At 37.1% G+C, this 19,273-nt stretch overlaps 1 protein-coding gene across 2 annotated transcripts in view; it reads right to left on the reverse strand.

Moving 5' to 3' along the window:
* The window catches only part of ACTR3 (actin related protein 3), a 53,288-nt gene extending 36,914 nt beyond the window's left edge, over nt 1-16,374 (reverse strand). Inside the window, exon 1 of one of the 2 annotated variants that reach the window (XM_007494073.3) lies at nt 15,787-16,374. In XM_007494073.3, the coding sequence (XP_007494135.3) occupies nt 15,787-16,283 (497 nt within the window). In that variant the 5' untranslated portion in view covers nt 16,284-16,374. Of the gene's footprint in view, nt 1-15,499; nt 15,668-15,786 lie in introns of those variants that run through there. The other variant, XM_056793761.1, reaches the window with a different exon arrangement.
* Nucleotides 16,375-19,273: the final 2,899 nt, after the last annotated feature.

Raw genomic sequence — 19,273 nt, forward strand, 5'->3', positions numbered from 1 at the left:
AAGGGACCTCAGAGCAAGAATCTCCAAACAAGATTCCAAAAACTTTCAAAGGCTAAGAACAATTAATTTTAATGGCTGGTAATAGCTAGCATTGATAAGGCTTACCAAGCACTTCATAAATATATCATTTTATCCTTACAACTCTGGAAGGTAGGTGTTATTATTCTCCCTATTTTATAGATGAGGAAACTAAAGCTGAGAGAGACTGATTTGCCTAGGGACATAACTAGTAAGAGTCTAAAGCCAGATTTTGACTCCATACTTCTTAACTCCAAGTTCAATACTCTTATCTACTTCACCATCTAGTTAATTTGATTATGCCAACAAGGGACAATTACATATAAGGGCCCTTACCTTATTAGTAAACTAAATTAGTGAAGTATTTAACATTTCTCTGATATTTTAAAACTAGGGTAATACAATAGGACTCCAACTGTGTAGAGACTAAAATGAGTTCAATTCTTAAGAATGGTTGACAGCCCTTTCTCACAGCAGAGATTCTTGCTCATTTTAGAGTAGAATTATAATATGTTAAACATGTAACCGTAAAATTACATTGGTCAGGGACATTTTAAATAGATATAATGCCTGCCTAAGTTCTGGATCTTAGGATAAAGGCACGAAATGTCCTAGGCTTTAAAAAGTAAGATATTCTCAGTTTGTCCTTAGCAACCTCCTATCTTCTTAGAATACTCTTCCCCAATTATCATGTCTTTTTTTTTTTAAAAACCAGACCAGTGATTTCACCTACTACATCTACAACATAAAGAACTGCAATTTCAGTATTAAGATAATTACCTATTAAGATAACTGCACTTAGAAGTTAAGTGACTGGCCCTGTCACAATGTCAATAGGTGTCTGAAAGGTAAGAATTGATCTTAGTTTTTCCTAAAGACTAGTTTCTCTATTCCCAGATCCACTGCCTATTCAATGACTCTAAAAAGTTCCAATGATGTACCCGTACCTCCTCCAGCCTATGTTACACATTATGAAACATACTCCTCCCTACTATAAAAACTCCCACTTCACCAATGCAGCTGGTCTCAGCTGTTAGAAGGAAAACAATTTCAATGAACTAATTATAATGCCCAAACAGCTATTAGTCTCATAACTTTCCCAGGAATATACTTGTCCATATACATGCACACATATACAACACATACATACACATACTTATTGCTTGGAACCTCCTGTAGAATTTTAATAAGATATCAAAATAAAATGAAAATTTTACTCAATCTACTAAATTCTCATGACTCCACTCAAGTTATAATGCAAAAGGATGGTAATACCTTGATGTTGCTATCACCCACAAATGTTCTACTTTCTTGTGCAAAAAACCTGAAATTTTTCCTTTATCAAGCGATAATCTTCTCATTCCAACTCTGTTTTAATTGCTCTCCAATCTACTTTCTGTAATCATCCTGAACTCCTATCACTCCACCCCACAGTATTCTCTTTCCAATCTTGACCTGTTAGTGAGCCAGTTCAACTCAATCCTCTACTCAAGTGACTAGGAACCTTTTAGAGTACTGAACTCTGCTTTCATCCAATGCTTTTTACCTTTGACACCATTTACTTCTCAGATTCTTCAGCAGACTGCCTCCATTAGCATTCCCTCCCTCTCTCTTCATCTTGAATCTCTATTTATTTATTCCTTGTCTGTTGGCTACAAACAAGTCCCAGTCTTCTCTATTAAAAAAAACAAACCACACCTCACCAGATCCTACCATTCCCAATAGCTCTCATTCTATAAATTCTCTTCCCCTTCACTGCTAAACTCTCCCACTAGTTGATGAGCTCAAGGGAAGTACCTGCCTTTCACCTTTCTTTATAGCCCCAGTGTTTAGTACAGTGTGTGGCATAAACCAGGCACTTAATAAATGTTGACTGACTAAATTCATTGAGAAAGCTGTCTATATTTGGTGTCTCCATTTCTTCTCCTTTCCTCTCCTCTCATTTTTAAGACTGTCTACAATCTGGCTTCAGACCTCAGTATCCAACTCTCCAAAGTTTCCAATGATCTAAATTGCCAAATCTAATTGTCTTTCTTCATTTCTCTTCTTTCTTGAGATACTAACACTGTTGAATGCTCCTTATTCCTGAATTTTCTCCTCCTTGTATCCTCATAACAGTGCTTGCTCTTAGTCTCATTTATTGGATCTTGATCTAAGTCATGTCCTATATGTCTGCATCTGTGAGTATACCTCAAGGCTCTGTACTGGGACCTATTCTCTTTTCTCTATATATGCCTTCTCTTTCCCTCTCATTGACATCATCACCTCCTATGGATCCGTCTCTGTACAGAATAGCAATGCTTCCAGACCAGTGCCCTCAGTCATCATCATGGGAAGCAAAGTGTTTGGGGATGGAGCCTAAAAGGATCATACAGATGAGACAAGTTACTAAAAACTCAGAGAAGTTCATGCAAAGTACTTTTCTCTGTCAAAGGGTTCAACATTAGAAAGCACTGATTTCATCAGTAGAAATGACATTTAAGAGGTACTGTTAACTATTTTGCATGGGACCTTTCCATCTGACTCAAAGCTGAAATCTCCCATATATATGGTATCTCTCCTATTAGAATAATGTGAGCTCCTTGAAAATAAAGACTGCCTTACTTTTCTCTTTGTACCAATAACTTATTACAATAATTTGCACAGATTAAGAGATTAATAAATACTTTTTCAATTCACTGGCATAGCTGCCACTTTAAGTTTGGCTCCTAGAATACATTAGACTCCTAATTGGTCTCCCTGCCACAGGTCTCTTTCCCCATGTTAATCCATCTTCCACGGTGTCAACAATACAATTTTCTCAAAGCATAAGCCTGACAATGAAATGTCCTTCAAACACCAGTAGTTCCCTATTAACTTTAGGATCAAATACAAACTCTTGTTTGGCACTCAGTTATTCACAATCTGACCCCAACTGTCCAGCCTTCTTATATATTACTCCCCTCCACACATTCTACAAACCAGCCATATAAACTACTTCACATGATGTCATATGCTTTTTGCACTGAGTGTTCTTCATGCATGGTACCATCCCTCTTCACCTCAACCACTCATAATCCCTGGTTTCCTTAAGACTTGTCTAGGGGGCAGTGAGGTGGATTAGTGAATTGAAAACCAGGACTAGAGATGGGAGGGTTCAAATCCAAGCTCAGATACTTCCCAGCTGTGTGACCCTGGGCAAGTCACTTAATCCCCACTGCTTAGCCCTTACTGCTTGCTCTTCTACCTTGGAACTAATACCCAGTATTAATTCTAAGACAGAAGGTAAGGATTTAAAAAAAAAAACACACATCTCAAAAACCATGCTTTCTGCAGTCTGACTTGTTTCTCCCTTTCACCTTGCCATCTTCACTAAGGATACACAATAATAATGAAATAATAACATTTACATGGTCCTTTAAGGTTTGCAAAGTACTTTAAATATCTTATTTGACCCTATAAGGTATATATTATTCCCATTTTACAAATAAGGAAACTAAGTTAGGGGCCTAGGAAGATTTCAAGGCCCAAGAGCCAATTAGTGACTGAAGCAGGATTTTTAGGTTTCCTAATTCTAAATCCAGTATTCTATCCACTAACTCATCTAGCTTCCTCACAAGAATGCTTTCATCAAGCAAGTCTGAATCTTGTGTATATACCTATCTATATTGTCTCTTCCTTAGGGGTCAAACAATGTTTAAATGTGGTCTTTGCATCATCAGTGCTTAGAAAAATGTCTGGTACACAACAAGTGTTTAATAAATGTTTATTGTGTACAGAAGAAAATTTAGGAATATACTACCCTCAACACATAGCTCCTCTGAGCTTTTCCTATCTTCTCTATTTTCTTTCTCCCTTTTTCTAAGCCCAAAACTTCTTCTCTACAACCCTCCCTGGCATGACAATAGGCAATAGAAGGTATTTGTTAATATTTTTAAGGTGATAACATCCCTGTATCATTAATATTGTTTATGTGTGTAATTCCTAGCCTGAGAGGTCCTAGAGATCCAAGAAATTGTCTGGTCCCTCTATCTTATCAGTCGCCTGACCTAGAAATACCTGATAACTGCCCATAAATCCTATTTTCAATATAATCAGACTAAGAAAAGTTTTGCAATTCTACTACCTAAATACAAAACCTATGAATCAGTGATCATATACCTTTCAAAGATAACAAAAGTTGTTTGAACATTTCTAATTAATAAAAGATTCATAGATTCAGAATTATTGAACCTTAAAAGCTAATGATTTAAGCACCATCATTTAATAGATGAGGAGACTCAGTCCTAGGAAGAATGAGTGACTTGCTTAAAGTCATATAAGCACTAAGTGGAGGATCTGGGATTTGAATCCAAGACCTCTGATGTCAAATTCAACATAATTTCCACTATATGCTTTCTCTCTAATCTTAAATCTAGGAAAACATTGCTCTTCTCTTTCTCTTCACTTTAGGCTTTGTACCTTCATTAACAGACCTTAAAAATCAAAAAGTATCCAAAAGAGAATCTATGCATTAATAAAACTTGACCCTACAAAAACCATTATAAGAACTTTACATTTTTTTAAAATTATTTGAGAATTTTAGATGAACCCCAGAATGAAAAATGTGAAATTCTGTATTATTTATTATAATACAAAAGCATACTGTCATGATACAAATGAAAAATGGATAGCATACTCACAGAAAAACTAATAATAATCCCAACAAATTATTTTCTTAAAACTAGTGACCCAAAATTCCATGATTAAGTTTCTCATATCTCTGATAATTCATTGATACTACAGTTATTACAGTATTCTTAAGAGTCTATGGAATTGCGAGAGTAAAATATGAAGTCAAAGCCTATGGAATAGTCAGAGAAAATTATGAAGAGTGGGAAATAATCTAATTGGGAGATAAGGCACATTGTAAACCAATGTGGTACTCTCCTCAGTATTCCAGGACCCCAAACAAGAAATTATCCCATTGTTCTCTATTTTGGAGACACATCAATTCTGTTCAACAGATTTTTTTGTCCAAAACAGTGCTACATAATAAAAGAACTGCAATGAATGCTAAAAATGAAAAAAAAAAATCACACTGACAAAACTACAAGTCTTTGAAGAACTGAAGTACTTTATTTTTTTTAAAACCCTTACCTTCCGTCTTGGGGTCAATACTGTATATTGGCTCCAAGGCAGAAGAGTAGTAAGGGCTAGGCAATGGGGGTCAAGTGACTTGCCCAAGGTCACACAGCTGGGAAGTGTTTGAGGCCAGATTTGAAGCTGAGACCTCTGGTCTCTAGGCCTGGCTCTCAATCCACTGAGCTACCCAGCTGCCCCCAAACTGAAGTACTTTATGACCTTTTCTCCATTGAGGATGTCCCACTTGAGAGATGAATGACAAAAAAAAATTTCAAAGTTAAAGGGATCAATTTTCTTCATTTAAACTACTCCTTTATAAATATCCTTACACTATATTAGTTATTTCTGCAGTATTAACTCTCAATGGCCAATTTAAACTAATATTTAGCTATAAAATAACTTTTCAATGTTCAAGCTGGCAAAACTATCCTAACTTGAATCAAAAAATAAAAATTAATTTAATGGTGAATGGGCTCCCTATATGTTCTATATTTGTACTAAAATTAGGTCTAAAGATAATGAGATTTTTAAAAATAATTATTCAAGATGGCTAGTCACTCATTAATACTTGGCCTACATAGTTGTTAGCATTACCTAAAAAGTAACTACAAAGAAAAATTATGCCAATTTACAATTTCCTCATTCATTTTAAATTAATTAGTATACTCACTAACAAACACATAGGGTGAAAAAAATTCACTTCAGTAAAAAATTTAAATCCTTGAAATAAATAGTATATTTTTTGAATATTATGTTTATAAAAAGTAGTCTGTCCTAGAATCACAAAATGTATTTCTTACTACCAAATCTCCTGGAAGTATAACATTCATTTTTAATTTGTAACACAGAATGTTTCTATATTAAAACAGATAATATAATACAGAATTTCAAACAAGCTTCCTTTTTCTAAATATAAAAATATCACCAAGTACTAGACAAAAATTTCAACTTATGAGACACATAAACCAAAAATATCTTGAAGAAATTATATTAAAAACCATCTTACTTCTATGTCTTGTTTTACCTGTGAAACAAAACTAGAAATAATAACTAAGGTTGCTTCTAGCTCTCAAAGCTTATAATTCTATTAGCTATTAGTTATATCTTCAATTTATTGAAGCAAGGTTCACAATTTATATATAGTAAATGGTACTTTAACACTTTTTATTCTGCCAGATGCATTATAAAGTTCGTTCGGAAAAATACAAATTTTTTCCATATCTACTATTTGTGATTATATTCATAAAGCATTACCTAAATTGATAGGAAAACAAGTATTCCAGCATTAGCTTCACTAAAACACTAACTTCATGTTATTTAGTTTCATTATAGGGCAGCAAAGTTGAAAAGTACTCCTTTTAATTCCCCTCCCTTCAACTAAAGGTTACCTTTCCTTCCCCAAATATTTTCATGCCCTTTCTGTTGTCCAATTAACAAATATTTGTTAAATACCTACTGTGCTCCACAGTCCCCCAACCTTTCTGAAGATAAAAGCTCTATTGTTTTTCATTTATCTACCAGTCTATGCAGTTGAAACTTAAATAATCATTGAATTAAATTGATGAATAAGCCCTAAAATCCTTAAGAAAGAAGTGTCTTCCCTTTTCCTCACAGCATATTCACAGGAGTTGTCAAATGCCATCTTGAGAATACATCTGCTACTCTTTCTTCATACCACCACCTTAGTTCAAGTCTTTATAACTGCCCTAGCCATCACAATAGCCTCCTTAAATGAACTGCTTGTTCCCCTCTCAACTCTCTCCAATATAAACTTCACAAAATTTTCTACCTGAAATACATCTGGTCTTGCCATTCTTCTGCTGAAGAAGCTTCTGTGGTTCCCACTGCCTTTAGAATAAAATATGAAATCCCATTTTACATTTTAAAGCCCTTCATAATCTGGTTCTAGACTACTTTTTAAGGTTTACTTCATATCACTCCCCTTCATTCACTACAATCCAGACAAAGTGGTTATCTTATTGTTCCATGAATCCAGGATTATATATCTCCTGCTTCTATGCCTTGCACATTTAAGTTCTTAATGTTTCATATAAACACTTCATTATGAACTTTTTCTCTCCTCTGTTGTTTGGTTGGGTCAAATGCACACTGAATAACCACATTATTAAACTTATCATTCAAAGGACATAATTTAACAATCCATTCAGTATCAGCTAAGTAGCACAGTGGATAGAGCACCAAGCCTGAAATTGGGAAGAATGAGGTTAAAATCTGGCCTCAGACACGTCCTAGCTATATGACCCTAGGCAAGTCATTTAACCCCAACTGTCTAACCCTAGCCACTCTTCTGCCTTAGAATCAATACTTAAGTCAATCAATACTCTCACGACAGAAGGTAAGAGTTTTAAAGAAAAAAATCTACTAAAAAATGAAATGGCCAGTCAGTCAATAAATACTGCGTCTATGTTCCAAGCACTGTACTGAGGGTTAGGGATACAAAAAGAAGCAAAAGACAGTTTCTGCCCTCAAGAGCTCACAATCTAATGGGGGAGGCATTAAGCAAATAAATATGTACAAACAAGTTATATACAGAATAAATAAGAAATAATTAGGAGAGAGAAAGTAAAAGAATAAGGCGGCTGGGAAAAACAGATTTTGATTGAGACATGGAAAAAGCCAGGGAAGCCAGTACAGGAGGGACAAGGGAAAGCATCCCAGTTGTGAGAAACAACCACAGAAAATACCCAGAGCCAAAAGATGGGAGCTCATGGAATAGTAAGGAAGTCAATGTCTCTGGATCAAAGAGTAGGACATGGTGGGGAGTAGTTTTAAGACTAGAAAGGTAGGAGGGGGCAGCTAAGAGGCTTTGACAAGCATGAGTTTGTATTTGATCCCGGAGATGATAGCTACCAGAGATAACGGGGAAAGAGGGTTACATAGTGAGACCTGCTCTTTAGTAAAATCAGTTAGCAGGCAAACTCAACAGTAAATTATTGCAATAGTTGTGGTGATGAGGGCTTGTACCAGAGTGAAATTATTATCAAGGCATTGTTAGAGGGAATATTTTAGAGATGATGTTTACCCAGGGCTTGAGCATGGGGGACTGAGAAGATGGTAATGCCCTCCACAGTAATAAGGAAGCCTGGAGAGAAGGAGGGTTTAGAGAGAGAAATAATAAGCTCTGTTTTAGACATGTTGAATTTAAGATGTCTACTGGCTATCCAATTTGAAATGTCTGCAATATGGTTGAAAATATATGACTGGTTAGACCAGGACAAGCAGGTTTTCAAACTATTAGCAGTAATGAAAATGAAATCCACAAGATCTAACAAGATCACCAAATGAAAGAGTAGAGAGGGAGAAAGGAAAAGAGTCCAAAAAAGAATCCTGTGAGACACCTATGGTGAAAAAGTAATCTGAATGAAGATCCAGCAAGGAGCCTAAGAAGCAGTTGCTTTTTGCCCAGTCGTTCAACTGCAAAGTCAATCCAATAAAGTAGTCTATCAATAGGCTTCCGTCTTGGAGTCAATGCAAAAAAAAAATGGAATGGACCAATGGATAATTAAACAGAAGAAAGCAAGTTGGAATGTATTTGGGAAATTGAGCAGTACTTTCAATATGAAAATCAATTTTTAAAAAAGCATTTATAAAGCTCTTACTATGTGCCAGGCACTGTACTAACATATGAAGGCAGGAACAGTCCTTTCCCTTATGGAACTCACATTCTACTGAGAGAAACATGTAAATAGCTAAGTATATACAAAACATATACAGAATAGATGGTGGAAAATCTCAGAAGGGAAGGTAGCAGCATCAGCTGAGAGGGCCCAGAAAGACCCTGCAGAAAGTGGGATTTGAAGCATAAGAGTAATAATTGAGGAGGAAGGATTCCAGGCAAGGGGGACAACTAAGCAAAAAACATAAGAACAAGGGATGGATTTATCATATGTGAAGAATACAAGGCTCAAAAGGTAGAAAGGGATCATTTTAAAAGGCTTAAGAGGGTTAATCAAACAGCTAAAAAGAATACCATGTGTTCAGTTTGATTATGTCACCTACCCCTATGGACTATTAAATGGCCTAGAGTAGATCCTCTTTAAGAAAGGAGAGAGAAAAAAATTCACTTAGAATAAGTTGCACTCGTATTGCTGGAGGAAGTAAATATATGAGATCAAAAGGTTCACTGAATTATGTCACTTGGAAGAATTAAATTTAAAATAAAACAAATAATCTAAGAATCTCACTGGTCTTCAAATTTAATTAATAACATATTCTTGTCTTTATGCTTCTGACTATAAATAGTCCCTTTTCAATAATGCCAATTCTGTACTTTCAAGGAATTGAAGGTAAAATTTTTTCATAATTGTTCCATAAGACACCTCCCAAAGTTGTTATTATAATGGGATTTTTCCTATTAAATGAATTCATTGTTGGAAATTGTATTTCTAATCTGTTAGATATTGAAAAAAATTGTCTAGCTTCTCTATATTGAACTTCTAATTACTCTTAATCCAAGGGGAAGGCATACTCCCTTTGTTTTCCAAATTCCTAGACCTCATTTGGTAGGTGGTTTAGAAATTCAGGCCCAATCAGAATTGAGGAGAAAGCATTAAGCTGTCTGCAAAAATAAACCTTCATCCAGCGCCTCTTTTCACATATAATCACCAACTTCATAATTTGTTTCTTTAATTCCTTCACTCTACCTACCAATCTACCTAGCCATTCTATCCAGGGTCTTAAACTTGGGATTTTCTTTGATTAAACTTCAATTTTCTGATGTACCAAAAAAAAAAAATTCTACACCATTATACAACCTATTGCCAAGCACTGTTAATTTCAGCTTTAAAATTTCTCCCAAATTTATTTTTTCCATTTCTTCTGCCACCATATTAACAAAACCCTCCTTACTTAGTATCTCTCTAAAATACTATGAAAATCTAAGACTCTCCCCTCAATCAATCCTCCCCTCAAACTCCAGTCAATATATTCTACATGCTTCTGCCATATTCATCTGTCTTAAATCCCATTTCCATCATCTCAATTGTTTTCTCAAGCACTTATGAAAACTCCACATGATAAAGGCCAAGTCTTCATTCAGCCTGGCAACCAGGGCCTTCCATAAGCTAGCTATCAAATTTATCCCTTACAACTTTTCCACAACACATACTATTCATGTCAGTTGGTCTTAATCAGTACACAAATCCTTCAAGTCCAACTCAAACTATCTCTATCAGGAAAGCTTCCCTAACTATACCAGCCTACTTTTTCCCTCCTAATCCCTATATAGTATATACATTGCAGCAAAAGACAGTTTCTCACATTTCATTATGTCTTATATTCCCACTAGAGCTGTAATTTTATGGGAAAAACATTACAAGATGCACTTTATCTCTTCAGAGCAATCAGCAGTATTAAGCCTAGAGTATGAACTCATTTTAATTTTACAATTAATGTCATTTTCCCCACATGTACAAGCACATCATTTTTTAATGATTTGCAAAGACCAAGTTATTTACATAACTGGGTCAAGTAATAGGTATTCTGAGGTCAAAACACTACACAGTTTCAACAAAGGTATGTCATGGAAAGAAGGCATCAAATCCTTAAAAATAATTATGGTCTTGATAAAATATAAGTGTAAAAAACTGCAATTATAGTATAATGGTCATCATTACCAAAAAAAGTAGGACATAAAACTATGCAAAAAAATTCCTTATGTGAGTTCTTCAGTAAAGTAATATGATTTATTAAGCATATATACAATCTAAAATAAATCTTTCCACCTAGGGTGGAGAAAAGAGCCAAAATATAATGGAATACAAAGAGCTTGAATCCATGAAAGGAAGATCCTAAAAAGCAGAGGACAAAAAATGTATTTATATCCTTACTGGTGCAAAAGCTACAACAAACAGCACAGGCACAGATAAGTACTAATAAATACATTTAATGATGACAATAGTAACTATAAATGCTTTGGTCCTTTGGGATAGGAGAGCCTGTAACCGTTCAATAAACATTTACAAATGTTTACTAGCATTACTCTAGTATACAGTGTTATGACAGGGTGAGACAAGCATGTATTTGCTCATAAATAGATTTGAAAAGTTTAACTCTTTGCCCCCCCCCAAAAAAAAACACCACCTTTGTCTATTCCAATAATTAAACGAGTTCCACAGTAAGGAGTCAGAATTCTGGTATTATATCCAATGAAAAAAATGACAATAACAATTTTTTAAACAATATGACAAAATGAAGAAGTAAAATTTCATAATTAAAATTATGATATCTAAAACAAAGATATTAGGAAGTCTTTTATTTAAATGTTGGAGAATCTTGAATACATATAATTTTAAACTTTACAATGTTCTGTAAGTTCTAAGAACTCAATTCTTATCTATTAAACTTTGAGTAACTGAAAAAATAAGCCTTAAACTAGAGAACACTTTTACATTTTAATTTCAATCTACAATGAAAAAGCACAAAAATTTAATTTTACTATTATGCAGGATGACTTCCTAACTTTTTTCTGTGTTGTTTAATCATCATTGTAATGGACAAAACTTTAGGCTGGTTTGAGCCTTGGCTACTTATTTCTTAATGTAGGTCACAGTTAACTTTTGCTAAAAGTTCCCTATTTTTAATTGTTCAGAATAAGGGGTTGGGCTTGTTGGCACAAATCTGTAATCCCAGCTATTTAGGGAGCCTGAGGCTAGTGGATAATTTGAGTTCTGGAGTTCTAAATCCCAGGAGGGCCAAAACCCTCCTGAAGTAGAGAGGGTCCAAATTAAGTGTGGTACCTATATATATATATATATATATATATATATATATATATATATATATATATATATATATATATATATATATATACATATATATATTTACATGTTGTCTCCGCATGAGAACATAAGCTCCTTGAGAACAGGAACTGTTTTTGCCTTTATTTTGAAATAAATTGTAGGTTTGGGGGATGGGATTGGATGCTAATTTAGGCCAGTATCAGAAGAGTAACCTGGTTTTGTGCTTGGCATAGTGCCCAAGACATATTTTTGCTTATTAATAAATGCCAATATTATAATTCCCAGAGGTAGGAGGCCTCTGGATTGCCTAAGGGGGGTGAGCCCACTTAAGTCAGAAATCAAGCAGGTCAAAGCTTCCAAGCCAGTCAATAGTGGAGTAAGGCAGTAAGTGACCCTTGCACTTCCATCCTAAAAAAACTAGACAGGGGGTGGGGATTGGGGGTGGTGACTGTACTTTATTGGAACTAGTCTTTTCTGAATTTTGCTGACTCTCCTAAGAAAACAACGTTTTTCAGAAAGATGGATTTGAGTCAGAATGTTTTATTTCAACTAAATGGATAAATTTAACTTTTTTAAAAGCCTCTAAAACAAAAATATTACCAAAAAATGCAAAATTTGCCCTTGTTAACTCCTTTTAAAAAAGAATTCTAAATACCTGTTTTGTATTACATACATCAGGATCTTGTCATCAGATTAAAAACTAAAATGTGAGAAAAAAATAAGGTTTTCCACTTCCCAAGAGGGTAAAACCCAGAGAAAGAAATCTCTAATGATAGATCACACACCTGAGGAAAATTGTAGAGCTATTTTTGATCCATTCACAACATACTTTGTTCTACTAGGCCAAAATCGACTCTCTCTTGTTGTCAAATATAAAGAGTATTAATATATAGATACATTGTCATTTAACCAGTATATTTATATAAATAATATCTAGTATGAGGGTTAGAAAGTTGGCTTTGGAACTGAGAAAAAAACCTGGATTCAAGGCCAGGATCTGACACATTCTATGAGTCTATGGCCAGGTCATAGGATCATAGAACTAGAGCTGGAAGTGACCTTGAGTGTTACAGAAGCCATTTTGTCCAGCCCCCTCATTTTATGAAGGAAGTTAGGGATGTCCCTAACTGTCAACTAAGTGGGTGGGGATTCTTTGTGTGTATGTGATTTATACTAGATGGTTGTTCAAAGTCCCAACTCTCAAATTCTATGCGGTTAAATAACTTGTCAGAAATCAAACATAGTAAGCACCAAATGTGGGATACATGAGTCATGGCTCTTTGGTGGAATTTGAACTCAAGTACTCCATTTCCACAGTCAGGGTGTCAACTTCTCAACCCTCCAGGGAAACTTTCTAAAACTACATTTCAGAGGACTTGAAGATTTGTGTTGGAGACAGTTTCTATATTGCGTGTGCCAATAATGATGAAAATACACTCCCTCCCCCTCAAAAAATAAAATAAAACAAAATAGCACTATGATTGAAGTTAGTAGGATGGTCCAAAAGTTATGAGTTGCTTCTGAATTTCCCTTGCCTTTTGAAAGTTTTCAAGCAGAAATGAAATGGCCACTTGTTGGTTACATTATAGTGGAAATGGCCTGTAAGGTTCTTTCTAAGATTCAAATTTTATGATTCAGTGAATACAGAAGTCTTGATTTTGTATATCATAATTCACAAATATGAATTAGTGCCCATTTCTAGGTTCATAAATGAGTTTTCTCTGGAAAAAGTTCTTTAAAATTAAATGCTTTTTGCAATTCAAAACAAATACTGACCCTAGACACACAGGTTAAGTTCAAGACTGTCCCTAGGAAAATGGGGTTATGTGAGGACACTGAACTTCAGCCTCATTATACCAGTATTAAATAACCAAAAACTTTTTCCACAAAAAATAACAAAAAGACAAAAAAGTAGAGGCTGTATCTTATTTGAAAATGCTTTAGGTTATTTCAATGATGATATGAAATGTTATAGAATTTGATAGTACTATACTTTCTTTCTGAGAGATTTTACAGAAAAAATGATAAATTCAGATATAGAACTACTTCAAAGTGAAGTCCCATATTAGGAATTCTGATGTTTCTCTGGAACACAATATAACATCTGAAATAGTCATGAGAGCAGACACTGGTTTTGGACATTAGGGCAAAAGAATCATATAACAGTGTAAGAAGTAGTACGTTACAGAGAAAAGGGATAAACACTTTGCAACAAAAATAAACTGAAGTGAAAAAAACTTTAGAACCAAAAGAAAGCGATTTTTTGGGAATTCGATGTCATCAAATCAGAAAGAGGAAAAAGACTGTATAATGGGAAATAGAAATGGACTTGCACCAAGAAGATATTGCCGCAAAATAGCCTACTACAAGCATTAAAACTTACTTTACTGTGTAACCTTTGGGAAGTCACTTTACCACAGAGCCTCAGTCTTCTCTTCGATAAAATGGAGTCAAAAATGCTTTGAATCATATACCCTCACCGGCTTGCTGGGAGGAAAAGGTGCTTTGAAAACTGTGAAGCACCATATAAACAAATATATCATAAAGTTTATTTTTCTTCAAGATACCACACCTTATTAAGTGAAGTCATGTTTAATAAATGTATTAGGTGTTCTGTAATCTACTTTTTAAAACCCTCACAAACATTAGTTTTTTCTTTATTCTAAATTTTAGTAAACTAACACATTGCAAAATGAAATACTTCCAAATATGCCACATTTATAGTACAATCACCTAGAGTTTCTTTTTTAAAAATATTGCAACAGAGACTACAATTACTTTTTAAAATGTTTCCTCGGTTAGTTTTTCTGAGCCACAAGAGCATTTTGTTTTACTTCATAAAAATGTCTAACACCCGCAATTCACCCTAACAGGTATCTAAACTTGCTTAATTTTTTTTTTTTAATCTAGTAATTTGTTCAGGTTGAAATCGAAAACTACCTTATAAGGATATAAAAGATTTAAAGCAGGAAGAGGTTTTGACAAAACTAAGGAAGTTGCTTCGCGCTTGCTCATTGAGGGACGTTTTTTTTTTCTTTCAGACAAGAGAAGTAACACATGACATCTATCACTCTAGATTAAAATGACTAGGTTCCCTTGCAAAATATGTAAAAGGAATGAAGACACTACAGCAGAATGGGGTCGGGGTGTCTAGAGCTTTTGCGAGCGAGTTTGGAGGTTTGTGGGGGTACTTCCCCCCCCCCTTAAAACTCTTTCTTAATTCCCATGAAGGAAGCGCATTCCTCCCTTTCCCCAACCCACACCCTGGGCATGAGTCTTGTCAAAGCAACCTAGCAAAACCCACAACGTGGGCTTTGCCTTTTTTTTTTCCCCTCCCCTCTGTCTAGTCCTCTTCCTCCGGTCCCCACCCCTCTTCTCCCATCCTCTTCTAGAAGAGGCGGGAGGGAGGGCGAGAGAGCCGGAGAGAAATGGGTGTGGGCTTTTGATTCTCAAGAAGACCCTGCCCCCAATCTTTGAGAAGCGAGGGGGTCCCCAGGTCTGCCGAAGCAGGAGGGTGGGGGAGGGGAAGGTCCAGAGGAGGGAGCGGGAGTGAAGGGGTTCTCACAGAACCTTTCCACTGTACCATTCCACCCTGAACCCTAGAAGGGTGCACGTACCCCGACCATCTCTCTCCTCTCCCGATCAGGGCCGCGAAGGGCGAGGTCGAAGGGAGCCGAGGGAGGGACCCTCTCTTCGGGGCCCCACCCCTCCTGAACCCAGCAGGGCCGGTGACTGACACTCCGACCGGCGGGGGCAACTCCCCACGCCATTCATCTGTTCCCCACACCCTCTCTCCTTCTGTCTCACCCACCCGCGCCCCGCCATTTTCCCACTCCGCCGGAGTTTCCCCCCGCATCCCCTTCAGCTGCTCGGTCCCCGACGGGGGCCAGTCCTCGCCACTCACCCGGTGCCACAGTCCACCACACAGGCCGGCAGCCGTCCCGCCATCTTCTGCCTCCGCCTCCTCTTGCTGCAGCCGCCGCCGCCGTCGGGTCCGTGCTGGATACGGGGAGGGCGGGGGGGCTGGCGGCGGGGGCTATCTAACCATCCACAGCCGGGCCGCCTCGCGCTCCCGGGAGTCAAAGAGGAAGCTGAACCAGCGACGGGCGGGCGAATAGGGAGGGAGGGCAATAGCCAGGGCCAGCGGCTTCCACTTCCGCAACCCAGCCAGTCAGTCAGGCCGGCAGTCTCCGCCCAGCCCCGCCACGGCCGCCTCCCCGCTCGCTCGCTCTCTTTCTCTCCGCCCCACTTCGGCCCTCCCCCTCTACAACTTCTCCCCTCTCTCAGCCTTTCTCGGAGAAGCCAAGATGGCCGCCGGTGCTGACGCCCAAGCCCGGCCCAGCCTGGTGGACAAGGCTGCCACAGCTTCCTCCCACCCAGCCGGAGGAGGCCAGAGAGCATGCGTATGCGGCGGAGGTGGTGGCAGCTTCCCCACCCAGGTTCCTGGCTCCAGTCCGAGCTTGCTCTGGGTAATTCAGCGCCGGGTTTTCCAAGGGAGGCGGAGCTGGGAAGTCAGCAGCAGAGGTCCTTACAAACGTGAGAAGCCGCCTCCTCTTACTCCTCCTCTGCTATTAGTTCTGTAGATTGCAAGAGCTATTGATTGCGAAGCTCTGCACTTCTCTGCATCCTGGGATGGCACAGTCTTTCAAAGGCTAGAAGAAGATTAGATTTTCCCCAGGATCGAAAGGAAAAAGTATTTTAATAGAAAACCAGCAGCATGTGTCTTACATGACTTAAGTTGTTACTTTTCTGAATGGGAAAAAGAATATAAAGCGTTCTGGCTGAAAAATAAAAAAGACAACTATTTGTGTGTTTTCAAGTGTATTGCCATTCTTGGGTTTTTAACCATTTTTGTATCATAGAGTCTCTTTGGCGGTCTAGTGGAGCCCATGGATTCCTTCTTTGACTAATGTTTTTGGCTTGGTTTTTTGTTTTGTTTTGTTTTCACTTGAGCCACAGAATTCTCTTATGGGGTAAAAAGGGGCGAGTATTATTTTCATTTTACAAATAAGAAAACTAGGACATTGAGGAGTTATTATTTGTCAAAAGCCATAAATCAGTGATGTCATTTTCTTTCCATTAAGAGGCAGAATGATAAAGGAAAATGAATATCCTACCGCATTTCAGGAGAGCTAAGTTCTTCTTGTTGGCCTGCTACTACCTAGATCTGGTGTCTTGGACAAGTCACAATCATTTTTTTTAATGTTGTTTGAGTCACCCATTTTTAAAAATGTTATATATGTATATACATACATATGTAATATGTAACTTGATAATATAGTATTATTTGTTATAATATTTAATAAATTATAAGTATGCTTATCCAAGAGAAATTGTTTTAAATACAAAAAATAAATAGGATTGGAAATATCAATTCTACTAAAATAATTATTTAAAATTAAGTTTCTAGAGTCTCCCCTCTCTAAGAACTCCTCTTCTAAATGTTAATCTGAATTATTGTGAGCTTTTCTGTAAAAAGCTTGCCCTAGGGGGCAGCTGGGTAGTTCACTGGATTGAGAGCCAGGCCTAGAGATGGGAAGTCTTAGGTTCAAATCTGACCTCAGACACTTCCCAGCTGTGTGACCCTGGGCAAGTCACTTGACCCCCATTGCCTAGCCCTAACCACTCTTCTGCCTTGGAACCAATACACAGTATTGATTCTAAGATGGAAGGTAAGGGTTTTTTTAAAAATTAAAAAAAAAAAAAAGCTTGCCCTAGAGAGGCAGGGAGGCTGCTCAATGGGTAGAGAGCCAAGCCTAGAGATAAGTCCTAGGTTCAAATGTGGCCTCAGATAATTTCTATCTGTGTGACCCTGGGCAAATTCCTTAGCCCCTTTGCTTACCCCCTTCCCCTCTGCCTTGGAACCAATCTATTTTAAGACACATGGAAAGGTGTGTTTTTTGTTTTTAATTTCACCAAAGTAGACAAGGCCTGTCCAGATTGGTACACAAAGTTGGACAGTACTTTCTCATACATAATTGGGCACTTAACCAAGGCTTTTTGATTATAATGAGGATGACAACTGATAAATCTGGAAGTGAATAGTCATCGCCTCCTGATTATAAAGTGCAAAGAGAATTATTAAGCAAGCATTTTATTAAGTGCCTACTAGGTGTCACACACTGATGTGCCATGCCATGCTGGATACAAAGTGAAATAGTTTTATGTCCAGGAGGAGCTTAGGATATATAAAATGGATACAAAATAATGTAGAAGAAAAGGCACTAGCAAGTGGTGTGCTGGGAAGGCTTTATGAATAAGGTAGAAGTTAAACTGAGACTTGAGGAAACTGCGGATTCTGAGAAAGGAAGTGAGAATATATTCTGGGGCTGTGCAAAGACAGAGAGACAGCAGACACATTGTTTTGCCCCCTAAGAGGAAAAGAAAGTAAGAAGGCCAGTTTGATTATAATGTAGTGTTGGGGGTAGGAGGAAGTGACAAGCATTGCTTGGTCAAGAGGAGTGTGTAGTAAGGCTAGAAAGTTGGTTACTTCAAAGTTGTGAACAACTTTACGTGCCAAACAAATGTAGCTTTGATTCTAGAGGCAATAGCAAACCACTGGAGTTTATTGAATAGAGGAGTGATATAGTCAGGCTTGTACTTATGGAAAATTGATTTAGAATCTGAAGGGGAAGGATTAGAGTGGAAAGATGAGTCAGGAAAACCAATCAAGTACTATTGCAATATTTCTGGGGTGAGATGATGAGGGCCAGAATGGAAAGTGGTAACCTTATGTAGAGGGAGCCAATTTTACTAGTATCTCCAGGTAGACATTAATGCCACAAATATTTATTAAAAGAACTTTTTTGTGCAGATCAATTATTTCAATTCGGTTCGATTCAAGGAGATTGAAGGAGTTCTCTGACTTGGAGGAGCAACTGGAAGACAGACATCCAGACTTCTTTCATTTAGATGGTCACTATAGGTGAGTGAAAGGCTGATTTAGTGACCCTGACTTTCTGGAGGTATGAAGCCTCCAGGTGAGGCCCATCTTCTTGAGACTCTCTTCCCCTGGCTGGGACTTAGAAATTCTAACTGATATCAGAAGAAGCCAGAGTTTTCTCTCTCTCTCTCATCCCTTAATATCTTCCTTCTATTGTAAATAAATTCCATTTACTTTTGTAATTCATTTTGGGATTTAGAAATTAAATCCCTGGTGACTACCTATTATATATATATATATATATATATATATATATATATATATCAGAGTCCAACCACAAATAAATTTAACAATTATTTGGCTAGGATAAGTGGAAAGTTTAAATAAGAAACCCATTCCTTCAGCATATATCCACATACCATGGAGGTTACAGACCAGTGGAGGGAGATTGTGAAGCTAATTTTAGGGTTGTGACTTAAAATCTAGATTTAATTGGTCGCCAAGTGAT

Source organism: Monodelphis domestica, chromosome 4, assembly GCF_027887165.1.
Source record: "Monodelphis domestica isolate mMonDom1 chromosome 4, mMonDom1.pri, whole genome shotgun sequence".
Lineage (NCBI taxonomy): Eukaryota > Metazoa > Chordata > Mammalia > Didelphimorphia > Didelphidae > Monodelphis > Monodelphis domestica.